Source organism: Empidonax traillii, unplaced genomic scaffold, assembly GCF_003031625.1.
Source record: "Empidonax traillii isolate 1590-97213 ecotype Southwest subspecies unplaced genomic scaffold, ASM303162v1 scaffold37:size1818073, whole genome shotgun sequence".
Taxonomy (NCBI): domain Eukaryota; kingdom Metazoa; phylum Chordata; class Aves; order Passeriformes; family Tyrannidae; genus Empidonax; species Empidonax traillii.
In genome coordinates, this window is record NW_020955230.1 from 567,289 (window position 1) to 588,745 (window position 21,457).

The 21,457-nt window shown below is 40.9% G+C and overlaps 1 protein-coding gene across 2 annotated transcripts in view; it reads right to left on the reverse strand.

Annotated features, from left to right (window-relative positions):
• PLPPR1 (phospholipid phosphatase related 1) overlaps nucleotides 1–21,457 on the reverse strand; it is a 120,662-nt gene that overhangs the window by 50,176 nt on the left and 49,029 nt on the right. For both annotated transcript variants that reach the window (XM_027878009.1, XM_027878008.1), the window contains exon 2: nucleotides 13,804–13,911. In XM_027878009.1, the coding sequence (XP_027733810.1) occupies nucleotides 13,804–13,866 (63 nt within the window). In that variant the 5' untranslated portion in view covers nucleotides 13,867–13,911. The remainder of the gene's footprint in view (nucleotides 1–13,803; nucleotides 13,912–21,457) is intronic.

Sequence of the window (21,457 nt, forward strand, 5' to 3'; positions counted from 1 at the left end):
GGACAAGGAAATCTACAAGCTGACTGTTGGTAATCAACACACATTCTCACACTGGGCATACAAATACATAGGTGAAGTTATTGCAAGAAAAGAGGCTCGGCAGACAAGACTGGTCTTCTCCAACTGCACACAGCTCTAAAAGTCAGGAGGATTTTTTTACGTGATTCATTCCTTTACTGCCTTCTGCTACCCATCCAGTTTTTTGTTGCATGCTTTCTTTTTTTGCTGCCACCAGGCCTAGATTCTTCACATCCAGTTAAAACACTTTACTAGGAAGAATAATAGGACAAGTGTTTTCCTATGAGGATACTGAAAATCCAAGCAAATTGCCTGGCAAGGTAACAGGAAAATTAAACTGGACAAGGCCCAGAGGAACTTCATCCAGCTGCTGCTGCTCTGAGCCGTGCTATGCCTAAAGACCTTCAGACAACTTTTCTCATCTAAATCATTCTTTTTAACTCGAAGGAGTACATACTTGTGTTTCTTGCTCTCTTGGTTGACCTTGGATGCCTTTCTTGTTCAAATCACATCTAGTGTGAGTTTTTTCCAAGTCCCAAACTGCTTTACTTCTTTCTACAGAAAGACATGTTCAATAAGAATGGAAAAGCCTGAAAGTCAGCATGATAAACCAATGGTGGTATTTATTAACATGAAACTACCACCACTGTATAAAGCACTCTGTTCCCACAGATTCATCAATTTGAGAGTTTCAGTAGGTTGCCCACCATTGTAATAGAGCTGAACTGATTTTTGCTTTGGCTGGTTTAAATAAGATCATAAAGATCCCTGATGACTACTGATCTAGGCAGCTCCAAGTCAAATATTAGCACAACTATAAAACTAATAAAAGTGCAATCTGCTATCCAATCTATTTGAAAAGTTAATTCACTACAGTATAACTGGAATCTTATATTGGTTAAGCACTAATAGGAAACTAGAGTGCATTTATGATGTACACGTACACATTTTTTTTGGCTACAATTTTATTAAAAATGCAGTATTTAATCAATAATGACAATAAATCGAGTAGAAATTCAATCAATAGTTCCACTGTCAAAAAGCATCACAAACTACTTTGAAGCCTCACATTCTCTCCATGAAGCACACAAAACTCACAATGAGTCTTGAGAAATCAAGTAGTCTGCTGCATATGCTTTAAACTAAATAAAAGTGGTATTAACTCAATAACATTGCACATAATAACCACACACTAAAGTTCTGTGTTTTAATAAAGTATGTAACAAGTATTGTTGTAGTGTTAGTATTATTATTAGAACTCCTTCCAGGTATGCAAAATCTAAACTCCAGAAGTCATGATGAACAATAGATTATTGGTTTTGGGGATAGACATGCAGCACTTACTAGCTGGGAAAAGGAAAAGACAGAGATAATTTGGCCATTATATGGCCAAACATAGCTATACTTTAACTACACTCTATTGAAGTTGTAAGAAATCTGACAGTACCTCCAGTAATAACTGCATCATTATTTCCAAGTTAATCTTATTGCAGCATATTTTTTGTAGACTCATGAATAATTACTTCAGAATCATAAAAAGTTAATTACACTCTAGAATTATGAAAAGGTAATAAATGATTAAAACGCAAAAATTGTAAGAGCCCCCCCCATCCTGTTACATGGGTTCTTCCATTCATCTGCTCATGTGACCAGGCTATAAAGGAAATCGCATGAGAAACAAGTGCATAGCAGGGTTTTGGAGCATGTTTAAACCTTTTGGGCTCTTTGCACTGACCCTGTGAAGCTGCTGGAGACCACAGCCAGCCACAAGACTCCAGGTTTGTGTAGTCTGATGCAGATCTTAATCCCAGTGGGTGCTGTAAACACGTCACCCAAAAGCAGGAGTAACAGACCATTATGAACAACCATTTGGTTTCTTGAACAGTGTAACAGCTCTTTAAAAATCGACTACGTGCTTAGTAAAATATTGATTAGTCATGCATCTAACAACCGTTTCTAAAAATCTATCTGCAATAGAAACTTGACCATGAAATCACTCTCTTTCAGTGTGGAGATGCATCTTTACACCTGCTTCTTTAACTTAAAACTGGAGTGTTCCAGGAAGATCTAATAGAATTTATTACTGTATATTGTTTATACAGATATCCTAAATCTAATCCTAAATCAGAACCCCAGATTTTGGAATCAGAACTATTTTAGGCATCAAGCCAAAAGATAATCCATGAAGACTCGTGAGCTCTAGAACTGAGCGTCAATCTCTAATCACTGCTTTAAGTAAACGTCATCATGAGTAAGTATTTCATGTGTGTTAAGACCTGAGTGCCCATTTAACATCACATGCACAAGATGCAACAACTTTCAAAGCATCAATTCCTGCTGTCTAAGGTATTTCCTGCAAACACATCTGTATTGATCCATTTTCATACGGTCACTTCAACAGCTCCACTGAGTTCACAGTTGTGACAAATTAAAATGACACATGTGAACTTACCTGTATGAGAAAGCATACAATATGGCTTTAGGAATGGAACTTGAGAACTACTTGCACTATATCCAACATCTCACAGAAATTCTTGGAGAAATACACCTCTGAAGGGATCATATCAGAGAAGAATTGGTTTACTACTAAAACGCTGGGATGCGGGAATGGACTGAGAAGCAGCAGCAGCAGCAGATGCCTCTTCAGGCTACCCCAGGAGTCACAAAATAGATCATGAAATCTGAGATGCACTGGCCAAGTGAGTTAGAAATGCAGAAACATAAAGTATCATTTCTCCAGAAAGCTGTATTTTATTTGTTGTCACATTCTGCTGCATTCAATAGATTTATATATTTTGTATTACTCATGTGCTGGCAACTGGATTATCCATCTGTGCTTTGGAGGGAGAAGACAGCACAATTTGGAAGTTATTTGCTTCCCGCACAAAGGCACCCAAATGTTGCATTTAGCCTGGGAGATTTCTAGGTTGGTGCAATACCTTGGGTTTGTAAAGGATCCAAAAGACTCGGCAAACCAATTTCTAAAGCTGGTCTTAAAACTCAGCTGAAATTTCTAGAGAGCAGAAAATGCCAATAATCTTTCAAAGCTAAATCACTTAAACGAATCTTTTTGCTGTAAGGCTGATCTTGATGACTTCACCCTTATTACATTGCTAAAACAAACCCCTCCTTTTCAATGCCTGGAGTGGTTGCTCAGGAGCCAGAAATCAAGTCCTAGTGAAACTGGACATGATGCATAAAGATACATTTCACTTTTGAAAATTCTCCTGATGTCAAAACCACTGTCAAAAAGTTGGAATGGGTTTGATATTGCAAAATATGCTTTAAGCATCTTGCTTTGATCCCACATTCCTCGTACCTTTCCTCCTGGAAAGGCTTGATTGTTGCATTTAGGGTTATTTAGGATTGGATTTTTGAGTCCCTATTGATGCCTTTCCACTCTTTTTAGAACCTCATGTAACTTGCGCAAATTATCACGCTAAATAAATGCAAGGATATTCCTACAGACCCAAAAACCCCCCAAAAAAGTGTTCACATATGCAGACCAGAGGAAATGGTGCAACTGTTTCAAGAGCAGTCAATAAACTGATAATGCACTGCACCTTCAACGATATCTAAATTTTCACGTATCTGAGCAAATGAATAGTTCAACATTGTGTGCTTGGGAAAGAAAATATAAAAACCTCTTCAGTCTTTGAAGTAGGCACATAAACAAGCAAACGAACAAAAGTTAACACATAAGGGGCTCTATGACAATATGCATGAAACATAAAAATGTAAATTTACTTGTGAAAAGATGGAAAAAATTGGCGGTAATTTTCCTTGGTAATATCACTGTTACCAGAGGGAGATAGTGGCCCATGTTACATATTGCATTGCATGTATTTTCACATTGCTATCTATTTTAAGCCTAATTAAAGCTGCTCAGTCATTACTGGAAATACCTTCCAACTTAGGAAGCTTCAAATATGGCTTGCAGAGTTCTGCACAAATCACACAGACAACTTGCATGAACAGTGTCTGGTTTTATAAGCAATTTTCTTAAAGCTCTATACAAACATTCTGATTACTAGTTTTTTCTAGAAATCATCTACTAAAGTGCTAGGCTTTTTTTTAACTTACAAATTTGAAACATGCTTTTCGGCTTAAAAAAACAGAGCTAATCCAATCTCCTAAATGCTGAGTAATAAAAACCCGCACAATTCCTGCTCTTAAAAACCTGATTAAACAGACCAATTTATTATAAATTACAGTAGTTCAGTACAGTAGAAGGGTAGTTGCAGTAGGTGACTTCCCTTATGGGGGGAACTGCACTCATCTCACAGAGAAGTCTGCTGCCTCCCTGGAGCCTGGGTAAGGGAGACTCCTTGAACTAATTCAGGGAGTTACTCACTGCTGCTGGCTTGTCGAGGCTGGCAGTCATGAGGCTGATAAAAAGGGTATCAGGCTAATTAAAAAGGACTTCAAGGTGCTGGGTTGATTGGCTGATAAGACAAAAGTACAAACGGTGTTCTGCTCAGTTCCTGCAGTAGCAGGGCTGAATGAGGAAAGGAAGAGCCATTGTATCAATAAGTGGCTTGAGGACTGGTTCCATCAGTAGAATTTTTTTTTTATTTTGATCATGGGGCAATTTTGATGGCACCAGGCCTGCTTGAGTCAGATGGGCTTCATCTATCTAGCAAGGGCAAAAGGATTCTAGCCCATGAGTTGGCAGGACTGATAAGGAAGACTTCAAACTAGGTTTGAAGGGGGAGGGGGATGTGAGCAGGCTTTCCGGAGCTGAGCCTACGGGTGGTAAGCCAGAGTTAGGGGTGAAATCAGCAGCCCAGCTGAAGTGCATGTAGAGCAGTGCACGCAGTGTGGGTGACCAGGAATAGGAGCTGGAGGGCGTCGTGCGTCAGGAAAGCTGCGCCGTGGCTGCCATCGCAGGAAGGGGGTGGGAAGAGTGGCATGTGTGGAGTGGTGCCATGGACGAGTGCGTGCTCCCTAGAAGAGACAGGTGAGGTAGGAGAGGTGGAGGGGTGGCTCTGGAGGTTAGAGAGTGTCTGGACTGTGCAGAAGTTGCAGTCAGTGCCGATGGGTGAGAATGAGGGGGAGGCCAAGAAGGCCAAGCTCCTGGTGGCAGTCTGTTGCAGAGCAGCCGTTTGGGGTGAAGAGGGCGATGAATTGTTCTGCAAGCAACTGGGGGATGTTCCAAGATGCATCCGGCCAACCCTTGCTGCTGTGGGAGACTTGAAGCTGCTGGCTGTCTGCTGGGAAGCCAGCAGAGCGGAGAAGAGGCAGTGTGGGAGCCCTTAGTGCCATGATATAGTAATTGGAGTTGGATCAGGGGTTGGACTTGATGATCTTGGAGGTCTTTTCCAACCCAATCTATTCTATGATTCTATGATTCTATGATCTACAACTCTCTGACGGGGGGCTGAGGGAGTCAGGCAGCTAGAAACAGGACAAGAGGATACAGACTTAAGCTGTCCCAGGGAGGTTTAGGCTGGACATTAGGAAAAAGTTCTTCCAGAGGGAGTGATTGGGCGTCGGCACGGGCTGCCCAGGGAGGTGGTGGAGTCACCAACTCTGGAGGTGTTTAAGAAGAGGATGGATGTGGCACTCAGTGCTGTGGTCTAGTTGACAAGGTGGTCTTAGGTCAAAGGTTAGACTCGATCTCAGTGATCTTTTCCCATCCAGTTGATTCTGTGATTTTGTGAGAGAACTTTTGGTACCTTTAATCTCTTCCTTGAAAACTCTACCAAGTACAAACCCAAAGATGCTACTCAGTCTGTTAAAGAGATTATTTGCATTGGGGAATTTTCAGGATAAAGGGGGAGGATAAAAAGCATGCTTCATGTGTCTGCAACAAGCAGGAATACAAAGTTTTCATTTATTTTTTAAAGAAAAATGCAGTAAAGGAGTGTCGTGGTTTTGCTTTGAGTTAATTTTGTTTTCCACTTTTCACACAATTACTGCTAGTTGAGAGAAGGTTTTTTGCAGACAAAAGAGAGACAGGATTTGGGAAAAAATAGTATAAACATTTATTACTAGTAAAGTAAAAATTACTAATAAATTAAAAATTAAAGAACTATATTTATAACAATTTCTACTTAAGTTGAAGTGTTATATATATACAGAAATACTTCTTCTCTTTTTATACCAGTCCAAGGAGAAGAAGTAGTTTCATTCTGTATTTTCGGAGTTTTAGTTCTCTTTTTCTAGCAACAGATTTTCAGCAGCAGCAGCACTTTCATTGCAGTTGGAACTTCTTCTCTCTCCCTCTTGTTCTGTGTTGGCTTCCAGGGCTGGGCTTACCCTCCTCCTGGGCTAAGACTGAAGGCTGGAGATTACTCAGGTCCCGAAGGGTCTTTCTTCCATAGGCTTGCAAGGGGACACTTGCTTACTATGGATCTTCTTCCACAGGGTTACAGGGGATAATGGTTTAAGAGTTAACCTCTGTTTCCCTGTGGAGGTCCCTCCCCATGGGAGAACAGTCTTTGATAGACTTCTCGGCATGGGTCTAGCACGAATCCACACACGCACGGATTCCAATATCTCACATGGGCCGTCTCGCTCCAGCATGAGATTTCTCAGGGTCACAAAATCTTCAACAGCAGTATGGATCCACACACACACGGATCCCAGTATCCCATCTGAGTCGTCACTGCTCCAGCACAGGTTTCCCTCAGGGTCACAAATCTCCACCAGGACTCTGCCTCACTTCAGTCCTTCTCATGAAGTTTCGGTTCTCTTTGGTACATTCACAGACTCTTCTATTAGCTGCATAGGGGTTCTCCTTACTTCAACAAGCTTTTACAAGTAGCAGGGATTACTTTTCAGTCTTTTCCCTGCTAAGGAGAGAGAGCAGAAAGGCAGGGGGGAAACAAGCCTCCCCCCTTTCGCACTTTACTTTTCTTGCTGCAGTTTCAGCTGCCAGCTTCAACCTTGGAAGCTCCGTTATCTTTCGGCTGGAATTTTTCCACAGCGGTTTTTGTCCAAGCACTTCAAAACTTTTTTTTCTTCACTCTCTCACAAGAGAAAAGGGAAGACTTCAGTGCTACACCTGCTCCCCCCACCCTGGCCCAAGCCGGGGGAAGAGGGAGTCTGGCCCTGTTCGGGCCCACTACTTCTCTCCCCTACATGGATGCTGCTACTAATTTTAACTGCGCCAACAACCTTCTCTTCCGTTTTCTTGAAGATGTAATTAGCAAAGGCGTTACTGGACTTTTGATTGGCCTTTTTGTCCGGAAATTACCTGGACAAAACCATCCTCAGCCCCAGGGATGGGCTGGTTGGCAAAACCACGACAAGGAGCTAATCCCTCAAGGGTAGCCCCTTAATTTTAAAAGGTTCTCAAGATGTTAAGGCGAATCAAATAGTAATGTGCTCTATTCCACAGTGTCCATTTTGGCCACGAGTTTTCTGCACTCTCTGCCTAATTGTGAAGCACTAGAAGGATTTCGTTTACAGTCAGGTAATATGAAAGCTGCTTAGCAATTCAACAAAACTAATCCAGTGTTGAAGAGACACCTATTCAATGAGATTAAGGCAATTTTACAACACAGAGTTATCTAGTCACGTGGAACAAAGGGAAATATGTGGAGGACAGACAAAGAAAGCAAACGTGGAGGAATGACTGGCAAATGGGGAACACAAAGAGATATTTAGAAAGAGTAACAAACAGAGAGAATAAAATAAGAAACAGTGAATCTGAAGAAGCAGGAGAGACTGAAGCATAGGGATTATGCATAAACATCACCCTGCTACAAAGGGAGCTCCCCCAAATTTGGTCAGCATCTGTCACCACCAATTCACGCAGCAGGTCTAACTGGAGGATCTAATGACAGGCAGTTTATACAACACCAGCATATGACATGTCCCTCGGGGCACTTTGTCCTCACAGCATCCCAGTGGAGCAGCACAGCACGACTAAGCACAGCACAGATGGAGAAAGCAAGGCACAGGGCTTTAAATAGCTTTGTGCGAGACTCCTATGGAAAGGGAAAGGGTTGAGCCAGCACACACGAACCACTCGAAAAACCTTATTTTCTGCCTCAGCAGGAAACAAAATCAAAAAGCCCCACTTGGTGGATACTGGATACTTGTACTGATCACTGCGACTATTTGTTTCCCCTTGGGATGCTTTTCCAGTTAATGATTATATTAAAGTCTGACAGAATTATTATTTTTCTTATGAAAGAAGTGATTTTTTTTTTAAGTGACTCCCAATACATTCAATCCTCTTACAAAGGTAGCTTTGTGGACCACAGCACACAGAAAGAGACATTTCACACCCCCTGAACACTGTCCAAAATTAGAGGGCACCAGCAAGTACACCCAAATGTGCAAAATCCTTTGAGTTTTAAGAACACTTAAACGAAAAATGAGGTTAAAAACACGTGATGACTGTTTTAAATTCACTGATTTTTCACAGCTCCTTAAGTCCTGCTGTGATGCTGATGGCAAACAGAAGTTCAAGAGGCACTTGTCTGAGTTACACAAATGATTTCAGTATTGCAGAAATTCTCCTGTTAAAGGGTAGTTCAGCTGTTGGTTTGACTACATGAAATACTGGCAGGAACATGTAGGTAGGCAAGGAAATAAGAATCCTTTCCTTCTTTGCTTCTCTAAGTCAAAACCATTTTTTAATTACGCTTGAACTAATATTTGAAGATGATTCAATCTGTCCAAACATAAAATAGCAAAAAGTAAGGTAAAATTTACCCCACTGATTGTAGAAACAGAAATCCTATAAGGCTGTAGCATGCCTACAGTTCCAACCAAAGTTCATATCAGAATAGATGTAAGACTAGACCTTTGAATTTTGCAGATTTTTCATTATATTCTTTGGGGGGAAGGGGAGAAGTGATTTTCCTTATAAAATCTCCATCCCTTTGCAATGCCCTGTATATCAAATTGTCAAGAAGAAACTGTTTCCACTCTGCCTGCAAAAGCTTTCCTGAGGGCAGAATAATAGATTTAGTGTGAAAAAGTGGGATCTTCAGATTACAGAATTTGAAAAATGTCCAATGTTTTAAGTTTTAATGGTGTTGCTTATTTGAGTCTGCCCCTACTACCTTGTCAAAGTCAGGATTACAATAATCCACAATACAGCACAATGTGGAATATACATCAGTCATATCAAAGTCACTTGGTATTCAGTAACTCTTTGATCAGTTTAAGACAATTTAATTAAATCTGGTTCCAGAAAACTGCAGTGTTTTCATGTGCAGAGACAAACCTCAGATAGCCTCAGCTCCTTCAGGAGTAATTGCACTTGAAAATAAGTCCTCAGATAACTCACACCCTGAAACAACTCAAGCCCTCAAACCAGGACTTGCAGTGTGAGGAGGAAGAAAAACGAAGTGGAAAATGCCACACAGGCAGAAATTCCAGACCAAATTTCACCATTTGTTATCTAGAGCCATTACAGTCCTAATTGGTGTTGACTCAGAAGAGATGAGAGTTTTCCTTGCAGGAAGATGAGGATACTGCATCTTTAAAAAACACCATTCAAACAGCCACAAGGGCTCTAAAGTTGTTCGCATGCTTTCCCCCTGAAGTCATGTATAGTTATGAGGATGCTGTTTACTCACAGTATGGAACCTTCCCTCCAACATTTACTAGAAAATGGAATTATCACATCCCCTTACAATTCCTATCACTAATGGTAAGCATCACATACATTGAAAATGCAAGGACAATCACTTTAACCTACCAAATTCAAAGCCAGACTGGACTCTCCTACACCCCACTAGCTTGAGTTTCGTCCTAGAAAGCAAAACCCCAAAATGAGATGAAAAAAGAGGGGGAAGACCACAGCACCAGGCAAGCGCTGTTAGATGAAGTGTATCTCACCAGTCCCCCAGGAAGAGAGCTGGGATTTTCCAGGCACTGCACTTCTCCCACTTCTACACGTGATGTTGCCTAGATCTGAGGGACTTTAGTTGTTCTGACAAGTTATTCCTCAACTGCAGAAAACTAGGTGTACTTTTGTGTACAAAACACCTCTACCAGTTATGATTTTACCTTTCTCCACCTTGAACAAGTACACGTGGATGCTATGTGGAAGGATGTAACACAGCACTCCTTGGATCACACCTCGCAAAGTGGGATTGCAAAATCCTGGGACAGCTGTGTTGAAGCATTTTTACAGGTGTTTCTGACACTCCACTGTCACAGACATCCCAGCAGGTGAAGGAGGGAGGAGGTGCTCCATAAAGAACTTTGGCAAACAAAGGCCAAAGTGGAAAAGTGGAAGAGGAAAAACGTGAGAATTTTTTTCCTGTCAAACCAGATGCTGCTTCTCCTACTTTCTCTCCTGCTTGCCTACCGTCACTTTAGTGATCAGTCCTGGCCATCACCAAATCCTCACAAAGGCTGCTGTGCACTATTGGTTGGGATAGATTCAGAGCATACCAAGAGCTGGCAGCTCCACAGACTCTGCTGCATGCTCTGGGTCCATCATTGGAACAAATGTGGAAGCTACATCCTGCACTATTATTTAACATCTGTTCAACAGCTTCAGTCCTCATGGACCAGGTACTCAGTGGTCCATACACTGCTCAAAGCAGTGGCACACATCAGCTGAATGAGGAACAAAATTGGTCTCATCTGGTGGCAATCTCTTACATGTAAACCAAGCCTGGGAGTGAGCCTCCTGAAGGCTCCTTTCACTGACACTGTCTGCAGAGGAGGGCAGGGAAAAGACTCCTGCACGTCCCAATTAATTGCTTATGTGTTTAACAAAATGTACTCTACCAGATCTTCACAGACATTTGGTGACAAATGCCAGATTGCAACAGTATCTCTTATAATAAAATAAAGAACAATCCAGAAAGCTGCCTGCATTATTTGGGAGAGAAATTCAGATTTGATAAGTGGATCAAAATTAGTTTAATGATTCCCTGTTTAGCCTTTAAATCTACTCATAAGTGTCACTGTGTTTCCAATTAGAGAACGAAAATGTCAATTTAACATTTATGTCATTACAGATTAGACATCACATGCTATCTCTCCATTATTAAAACTTTCATATTTTGAACATAAAAAGGAATTTGTAGAGTCAGGCAAAGGGCCTAAGTTTTTATAATGAGCCATTCATCTTCAGGTCAGATTCCATAATAACTAACTGCTACAAATTAGTTCAGTGGCAGGAAAATGAACTGGAAAAAAATTGGAAATGAGAATAACTGCTGAAACTGTGTCATATTTGTACATACTGAGCATAATGGTATTTAAAGTGTCCAAACTCTTTGTGACACCTCATTTCCACCACTGCCACCATAACTTACATTAAACCACATTGCCTAGTGGGCTGTTAGCAAATACCTCCTGGCAGGGCATTCGACATGACAATCTAGGCTCAGCATTTTTTCCTTAAGAATAAATATCCCAAGACTTTTAATCACAGGACAAGATTCCAAGGGAGTAGGCAGCACATTCTGGGGAACACACTGATGATAATATTTACTGACCATCTCTTTTGTACACATGACCAGCTGACATGACTGCTGCTGGATTGTTTTTGCACTGAAGAATGTTATCAGGAAAACAGGCAAGATTATTTTTAGCTGTCCTGCTTTTTTCAACAGCAGTAAGGTGTCACGCAGCTAATCAGTTTTCATGGTTGCTTCCAAGCTATAAAAATAAGGTCTGTCCTAACCCAGGTAATCCAGACAGGGCTTGCATGTCTGGGGCAGCTCGTCTGAAAAAAGCAACCAACACTTACTCTGGTCTCGGGAGCACAGCAGTGGAAAAAGAACAACACCTCCAGTGTACCTTAAGGTTTACAGGTAGCCATTTTCAGACTGAATGGCTACTATCAATCAATCATCTCTGCACTCCCAGCAGGAAATTAGATCTCCTGTTGTTTAATGCAACAATGCTTGACACAAGTCTATGAATTTGTAGTCCCAGTAGTGCTAAATTAAAAATCCATACTGTGGGCAAAGAGGGGAAGAAATACATGTTTTCATCAAATGTAGCAGAGAGAACATCATTTCAGACACTACTTCTCTAGTTTTGACTGATTTTTAATTTAAAGTTGTGTTTTACTCAGCAAAGCACAAGGAATGTACACTTACAGAACAAACCCACATTTATCGTCATATCAGTCTTGTCTACAGGAGGAACAATTTATATCTCTGCCATAGGCTGCCAACCATGGTCATTATTCATACATTTAGAGCACTTAAAATCCTCAGAAGTGCTTGTTTAAGAAATAAATTTGAGAAATCTCATTCCTGATAGAGTTTATTTTTTGTTGGCTTTTTTCTGAGCTCACTGATGTTTTTTCCTCATTTTACCCCTTCTTTCTTTAGCTGTTAGGATAAACCCATTGTCTCCATCAGAACAGCCCACCTTCAGTTTCCCCAGGTAGCCAGACATTATGTGACAAATCCCTGTGGAGCACTGTAAGGCTCAGCCACCTTCCCACACTGATGTCTGCCACAGCTACAGCTCGGAAGGCCCTGTGCCAAGCTTTACTACTGATTTTATCATGCTTCTCCTCTCTCCTCATTTTCCAGCCAGTCAAAAAGGCCCATTCAAATCAAAATAAAAAGTACTGTTTACATTAATCACCCAGGGAATGTCTGACTGTGTTTTGGGGGCTAAGCTGGTAGCACAGAAAGTAGGGAGAACACACAAGGGGACTGTCTCTACTGGCTGAAAAAGGGGGGGACTCCAGCTGATGATGAAGGATTAGAGAGGCCCTGGATACCAGGACATGCTTTTCCCATGTCCCCTGGGAAGTGTCAATGCTCAGGAGCTCTGGAAAACCATGCCCATTTCACCTGCCACTGCTGCCAGCACACTCAAACCCTTGCAAGATTTCAGCAGAAGTAAAATAAGTCTTACACAACATTAAGATTACAATTAGTCTTTTGACAGTTCTTAGCACTTTCTCTTATGGAAGAGCACAAGTTGCCTCATAATTTGGGCCAGAAGGTGAGTATTGCATGCAAGCTACATCAGACAGGTAGCTCTGAAGATGTTTACTCACAGGCAGTTATTTTCTTTTCATCACATAAATTTGATGGAAGCTTTCATTCTCCTACGAAACACAGAGTTGCCTCCCCTTGCCAGGAAAACCATCCCAGCCTCATAAGAACCCGTCAAACAATCGCTGATTTAATAACGATTCTGGCCAGTCTACCAGTGTTAGGTTAAGTAAAAGAAGACCCACAAAACAGTCATTTGTACAGAGTAAAATAATCAGTCACTTAAAAAATCAGTCACACCAACTACCCTTAACAAAGATGTGGATCATACTCCATGATGGGAACATCCACTCCTCCTTCAACTTCACTGCTAGACAATTCACACCCCATGTGCTAGTCAACCCTCCCCATCAGATTTAAAGGACAGGCTTGCCTCATCTACATTGTATATTCCACCTGAACAGAAATAAGAGCTGAGTTGTTTCCTAAGCCTATGAACATGAGACTGTGAGGTCAGAAATCTCCTTGAACAAGGTCTAGCTCTTGTGCAGCATCAAGACAGATAGGGGTCTGAGGAAAGATGGGAAGATGAGCTGTTACTGACCTACATCTGCAACTACTGCCTGATCTCTGCCAAATACCACAGGACAAGCCAGCAAACCAGATGGAGAGGTCTTGGAAACACTGCATCTACTTGTTCTTGTACCCAAGATCCGCACTACTCGTGCAGGACTGTTTCCAGGCGGACTTAATGGCATCAAGTATGAAGATGGATATTTATGTTATAAAGTAAGAAATCGTCCTTTCCTGATAGCAAAATGAGCAACAAATTACTTAATCTGTGCAGAAAAGAGCTGCCTTTTCTGTAGGCTTGGCAGCTGAATGCTGGACTCACCTCAACAAAGATGAAGCAAGGAATGATGGAATAACTTCTCTGAGTATTGTTTCCTAAAGCCATTTCTCATCACACTTCTTGGAGAGGCACTGTTCAAAACTTTATAACCTGAAAAACAGATGACAAAGGTATTTCAGTATGTTTTACTTTTTTTTCCCCCCCCAAATTCCATGAGAAGGTTCATAACGCAGAGCACTGACACACTGGACCAAGGATACTAAAAATAACATCAAGGTCTAACTTGTGATTGTAAAAAATACCCTGAGAAAGCACACCTTTGCAACACAAAAGAGACAGAGGCTACAAGACATATGACCTACAGAGCAAAGGGTGATAAGGAATACAGCAGTTTCCTTAATTACAATCTATTCCAAAGCAAAGGCTTCTTCTTCAGGATTGTAAGATCACATTTTCAGCCCACTGTCCTGCCTATAGTGTGTTTCAAATCAATAAGATTTAGAGATTGACTTGTAAACTTCACCTTAAAAGACACACATACTGTACAAATGATCAAAATGTTTATCTGCATAACCTGCCTGCTCAAAATGGCAGCATGTCTTATGTACAAAAAAAACCCCAACCTGTAACTACCAAACACAATAAAAATGCAATGAAGCACTAGGCCCTTACTGCAGAGCCTTTCTGTCCTGCTATAAATCCATATCTTAACATGCAAAACCTCAACTACTTAGCATTACTTCTGTATTAGAATAGCCAGAATAGCTACTGGCTATTCTAATTAACATAACCTCATAATGCTCTGTGCTATGACACTTTCTTTACAGAACGAAAAGTAGGAAAGAAGAGAAAAGAAGACTAACACAAAAAATTTTTACTGAGTGTGTGTGATATTCTGCATGCACGAGGTAACACACCAAGATGCTAAGTCTGGTTTAAATGACTTTAGAGAAATATATAGACTAGCACGGAATGACTGAGGCTGGAAAAGCAGCGTGTAGTCTGGAGCTGCCAGGTGCATCCTTACAGAGAACATGGGACACAGAGGAGAATCAAAATTCTCTGCTATCAGTTTTAACCTGAGCATATCAGCAAGGGCAGATTTAGGTAGGCCCAGCCTCACAGCCAACACTCACACAGAAATTCTGTCCTGATGACAAGCCTCTCCCCGGGTCAGGGCCAGGGAGGAGGAAGAAAGTGAAAGCTGATGCATTTTGCAGAGGATGCTTTGCACAGCATCTTATCATGACTCTTTGACCTCACTGGCATCTGGGTGGCAATTCAGGCCTTGGCATATGGAGCCTGTGAGGTTCACTAAGGGGTCAGTGCTTTCTCACCAGCTCTCAGCAGGGTTACTGGAGGAAATACTGTGATCAGAGCAAGGAGGTCAGCCGAGGTTACGAAGCCTGATGGAGGAGCTGGATCAGCTTCCAGTGCTTGCCACCTGCAGCAGGATGCAGGCTCTTGTCTCGCCACCTATAAACTACTTAATGTATTCCTCATCTCAGCTCCTTACAACGTGACCCAGAGCTGTAAAACACACAATGTATAAGGCCATTCTAGGCACAGCACAGCTACAGTACCTCCAGTGATGCCACGTTCCGCGTCAGGAATGGCTTCTGAACTGTTAACCACTGAGAAATGCAGTTTCAGGTCAGACAAAACAGGAATGTTGTCTGTGATGTGCTTCAGACATTCCCATCCTACACAGTATCCCCATTATGAAATACAAATATTCTGGATTTTCAAGACACCTGTTTTTCCAATTACACTTCAACTCTACTTAGGAGATAAAATGGGTTTTATCTCAGAGGTTAGTGTCATGGTTTAAAAAAAGACAAGGTAATTCAACCCCATTTGGGCTGTGGAAAAAAACAAAACAAGTTACTCATTTTTTAACCACGCTTTTCATACTACAAACTCTTGTGCCATGTGGCTCTCCCTGTAATTTGGCAAACACATGGTGCTTGGCAGAATAACAGGTTGAAGAGTCAGAGCAGCTTACAGAGCATTATTCCATGAAACTCTTTTGTATCCTGGAGATAAACTCTCAGCATCTTTCTTTGCAAATCCTGTTTTTCAAATGGCTTAGTGCAAAGATGTTAATACCTCAGCACCTTTATGAATGCTTTGCCAGATCAAGCTTAGAAATAATCAAGATTTTCTATAACATCATGCTGTAAACCCAAGCCATGCCCTCAGTTTCAGCTGCTCTGTGTTCCTAGCCAAAGTAGAGGGCTGTAAGACAATCAAAGAATTTATGAAACATTCTCAACAGATGACTAAAAGAAAGTTCACAAACAAGCACTGAAGCTAAGGGGTTCATAGCAGTCATATAAAATGCCTGATTTAATGTTAGGGGACTCCTGACGTCATAAACATGTATTGCTATGTCCATTCCTTTAAACTTACTGTGCACCACTGGCTTAAGAAACTGCGTTGCCTATGGGAAAGCATTTTGCATGTCAGTTTCTCTCCTACGTGACAACACATTTGTGTCAGATATGAGCAGTAAGAGATCAAATAGTTGCCTGATAAAGCCATCTAATTCCCAGATTATGGGAAAACTTTCAGCTAGCCTGTGCTTGCCATAGCTGCTCTTTTCATCAGGTTACTCGAGCAAAGAGTAAAGGGAAGGAACAGCATGATCTTCAGGGGAGCACCATCTTTTGTCTCTCTTTAGCTGGCAATGAATCCTCTAGGGACTCAGCAAAACACAGATTACAGCAATCTCTAGATGCTCCAGCCTGTACAGCAGTCAGAAATAACCCACTTTTGCACGAAGAATTATAGTAAGATGTAAACCAAGTGTTTAGTAACAGTCCTGTTCTATAATCCATGAAGATATCTTCACAATGAACAAACTTTCACAGTGCAGAGTTTCTGACCAAACCAATGGCAAATAGAAGCTATATCATCAGTATTTGGTACTGCCTTCTCCATTTATTATTTCCATTTTTACCAATTTTACTCAGTTGTTAAGGAACTCACATGAGCAAAACTGTAAGAGTCTTTTTAGATCCCAGTAGCCTGTGACCTTTTCAGGCCAGGTACATTAGCACAGCATGGGAGAAGAATTGGTTAAACCTACTCTAACTAATTAGGGACCACTGTAGAAGGTGTAACTTGGAGCTCCAATATTATGAGGTGCTTCTCACTCTTTAAATGATATATATAATTGTACAGTACAACATTGGTGAATTATTAGAATTAGTTAGTTTTCATTTGTTCAATGTACATTACACGCATTTTCAGAAAGGCCCTGATCCACAGCATTGGAAATGATTGACATCTCCTGGGAGAAAGAGTGGAGCTATTCAATATACATACTTGAACTGAAAAGTAAATAAAAAGGACAGCAAAGAAAAAAGAACTCAAGCTGAAGACATTTTCTTGCCACAGGGATCCATTGAGGGGAATGGCTTTTAGAATGCCCCATTCAGGTATGTTGGAAAGCTTTTTATGTGAGCATGTAGCAGATAGCAAAAAAGACATATCTAGGACAAACTAGCATTTCCTTAGCCTTTATAGTGTAAGTTCCTGCAGCACACACAGTATGGCTGATTGTTTCTCCGTGTAATCAGTGCTCAAACCAATTAACTAGTGGTCCGCTCCTCTGGAGACAGTGGTCACCTTTATGTTTTTTAAGCCATGTCCTGCATAGGTGAGAAGATGAACAATATATTTTATGTATTGCTACAGTGAACATCTGGGCATCTGTGGAAAATACTCAAATCAACAATTCAGAAAATCTAACAGATACTGTTTATCCTAGTTTTCAACTGTGTTTCGTTTAATCAATACCGATGAATGTTTCTTTTGCCAATGAGTTAGAGACCACCAGCCTGAAATCCAGGAACTGCTGCACAGATGAATGCAACAGCAAAGCTGCTGGCACATGTTGGACATCACTTCACTGCAGAACCCCAAATCTTCTCGGCCCAGAGGTGAGGAGGGCAACCACACCATTTGGTACCAGGATATGATGCAAGCACACAAAAAATTTATTTCTGTCCCTCTACTTCTAGGCAAGTTCATAATCTTTACAGCAGCAGCTAACACTGTTCAAAAATAAGGTGTAGATGTTGTAGTAGAAGGAATACCAGCTATTTCTATAACAATGTAAAATATCAGCATTTCCCTCTTTGTAAATTATTTTAACCTTTTATTAGCAATTTGCAAACCTCTCTTGGCGATTGGCTTCAAATTATAAAGAACTTTATTTTCACTAAACGAAGAATTCTGTCTACAAGTAAAAAAAAAAAAAATCACCAAAATTTCTGACCAGTCCATCAAGGGTCATTTTGACCAACTGCAACATGGAATTGCGTATGTCAAACCTCCATTCAGTTAAGGAAACAAATTAAAATTCATGCCACTGCTGACAATGATTATCCAAGCTTTAGCAGAAAACTGTATCATTATAATGACTATTTATTACATAGTTCTTACAGACCTCATTTTGAAGCAGGGTCCTCTGTTTCCTGTGGGGTTAAAAAAGAGTAGACGCAATTTGCCAAACATCATACAGTGACTCAGTGTCTGGGGCTGAAGAAAGACATATTATTCTCAGACTCCTGTCAAGTGCTCTGTTCGCTTCACAATACAATCCCTGGATGTGCTTGCTAATTCCTGCGCACAAGAACTGTACAGTTCTCACTGTACATTTTAGTAATGCAAGTTTCCCTGATTGCTTGCTGCTGGAATGAGCAGAATACACATTGTCACCCTTACACAAGTGCTGATCAAACATGCATTAGGATGTGACAGCCTTACATTCCCTCTGCAGCTTCACCCCTGGCATGTCCAAAGGCACCTCATTATCCCAGTGCCACTGCAGCATGAGCATGCAGGTAATTCTGAACAGGTTGCAACAGGACAGCAGTGGGTTAAAATGTCTTTCCCAAAGCTCTCTTCCACACAAACCTAACCAATGCAAACAAAAAGGCCTAAGATTTTACTGCAAAAGACAGTCACGGCTATTTCATGTTCTCTAAGTACAGACATTTTAGTGTTTTCAAAGTGATCAAAAGCACAGTGGTGGCAGCAATCACCGCAAAAGCCAAACTATATAAGAAAAAGCACACATGACATTGTAGCATGAAGACCTGCTGGCATTCCTTGCACGCAAACACAACGCAGACCACTTGCTATGTGTCACTCCTTAAAAAGAATAAAACTAAGAAAATGGCATCATGGCTGCAACAGTTAGAAGGTACCAGACTAATGGCACTCAGTTTGCAGTCTGAATGACCCACAACACACTGATTTTTAACTACAAATGAGAAAGTTAGACTTTGGATCATGCTGCCCTTGAAGAAAAGTGTATACACATTTTGGAGCCTGGGAAGGAGGGAAGACACTCACTTATCTTTGGGTTTCCACCATCAGAGAACCCCTTGCCCATCCAGTATGAACTGAGAGACAAAGAGCCATCAACACTATGCCCACCAGACCAGGAACATGTTGTCAGAGTGGAAACACTGGGTGTCCAAAACCTGACTGTTTGAGTTATACTTGATTTTCAGTTTTTAACTGTGAAATTGCCTGGTAGCTGATCATGAACAAATGTGTGCAGTAAGTTTCAACCCCCAGCTGATGACTGTCTCCCCAGACTGTCTCCTGTGAAAGGAGCAGGACGTCCTACTTTGCCAGAACACTGTAAAGGAGAGTTGAACACACAAAGCAGAAGCTCAGAGAACTGGATCTAGATCTCACCACACAAAATACAATTTATTATAAACTTTACTAACAGTGTAAATGCCTGTTTTCCAGTTTTGCTACAACATTCAAATAAATTGTCCTGTCAGTGGAAGTGCTTCTTGCAGGTGTTTCCTCAGACTCCCTGACAAGAAACTAATTACATATCACTAATGACAGCAAGGAAAGGAACAAAACCCTGCCAACAACATGCAAAATAAGCTCACGCATATTTGCCATCACAGAAAAAAAAAATTTAAAAAAAAAAAATTTGCAGCATTTAAGACAGAAAAGCACTTTTTCTGATTAGAGTTCTGACCTTTTTCTGCTTGCAGAAGTCACATTTTAACATTTCAGCACTCATAGTAGAAAACCATTTTGTGGCAAACAATACCAGAGTAATACAGTTTGCAGCATACCTGAAATGGCAACCCTTACTACAAAACCCACCTTGTTATGAATAAAGCTACATGAATAGCTATCTGGATTCCTAAACTCATTTTCCTAAAAATGTGTTGCTGAATCCACTGGTGGCAATGCAGAGTTTGATCCACAGAAGAAAAGGATGCTACAGATTTTAAGAATCCTGTTAGGGTTGTTTTCCCTTGCTTCTACCTTCGTAGGGAAAATTATCCCGTACCTGAATGATAAGCAGCAGTATAAAATCTATGGATAGGGTTCTGCACCGCTTATACCTTCAAGTGTTTTGTCAGCACAGCAGAGGCCTCGTAACAACTTCTCACTGTGGGAGAAGTGGGAGGAAAGTGAAATCTCAATGCCACAGCTCCTAGCAACAAAATTTACATTTATGCCACTCAGCCAGAACTTCACAGATGTTGTGTAAGTAGAACCCAAACATAACTGTGGAAACAGCAGGTATATGCATGCTAATATCCAGAAAGACAAACAAAATGGCCACAAGTCTTATTTTGAACTATCTCACACCTGTGAACCTCTCCTTCTCCTGCAGGTTCAAACTGTCATCATAGTTGATCTGTTCCAGATCAACTGAAAATTTTCAGTATATCGCTTGGTGTTGGTTTGAATGATACCCACCACAGTTTGGTGTCACCTCAGCTTAACCAGCTACAGCTGATAATGCTTCTCTCTTTCTTGCAAAAGGGTTAGCAGGGCATCATAAATAAAGAAGGGAATTCTTTAAAAAAAGAAAAAAGCAGTCTCTGGACAAACCACTGAATTTATCCATGCAATTAACGAGACTGATCCTGCTCCCTACTCTCATTTAACTCAAATAAGCTAATTGTTCTAGCTTTCATTTAATCCCTTCAAACTTTAAGGAGAATCTACATGAAACTGTTGTGCAGGATCGTGGGGAAAAGAAGACTATTTCTGGCCTTTACCCATTCATCTGAAGGCACGTCATTTTGACTTTGACTAATAATTTGCCTTGTGATCTTCACTGAACAAATGCAAAAGGCAATCAGTTGTTTCTTTTACCTTTGACTAGTTAAAACTTCATCCATCTTTAAGAACATTTACAGCAATAAAACAGCAGGTGGGGTCAGCATGAAAGTAACTCTTCATATACATGAAGGACTCTGAGTTACAGAGATTAGTTATATGATCAGTTTAATGAAAATATATTGTACGGAGCTCTGTGTTCAGTGTCTCATTTGCACAACCCACAAAGAAAATAATTAAGGCAATTTATTATTTACATCAGCCTTGCAAGGCTCTGGCTGGAAACTAGATATTGAAGTATGATCTCCCTGATATTTGGGATGCTACCATGAAGGGCTTGTCCCTGAATTTCACTCTTTGAAACCAATTCCGTTGCACTTAGTGACTCCATGCAAAGTACCAACAGGCATTGAGGAAACTGAACAATTTCAACAGTAGCCTCCTCCTCAGGCTGTTATCAGAGTCAACTGGTGAAAAAAAGAGGAAAACATTGAAGGGAAAGAAGAAAGCAAAAGAAAATTTCAGGAATACAGAAAGTAACATGGCAGTGGGGCAAACAAGAGGAATATTGGAT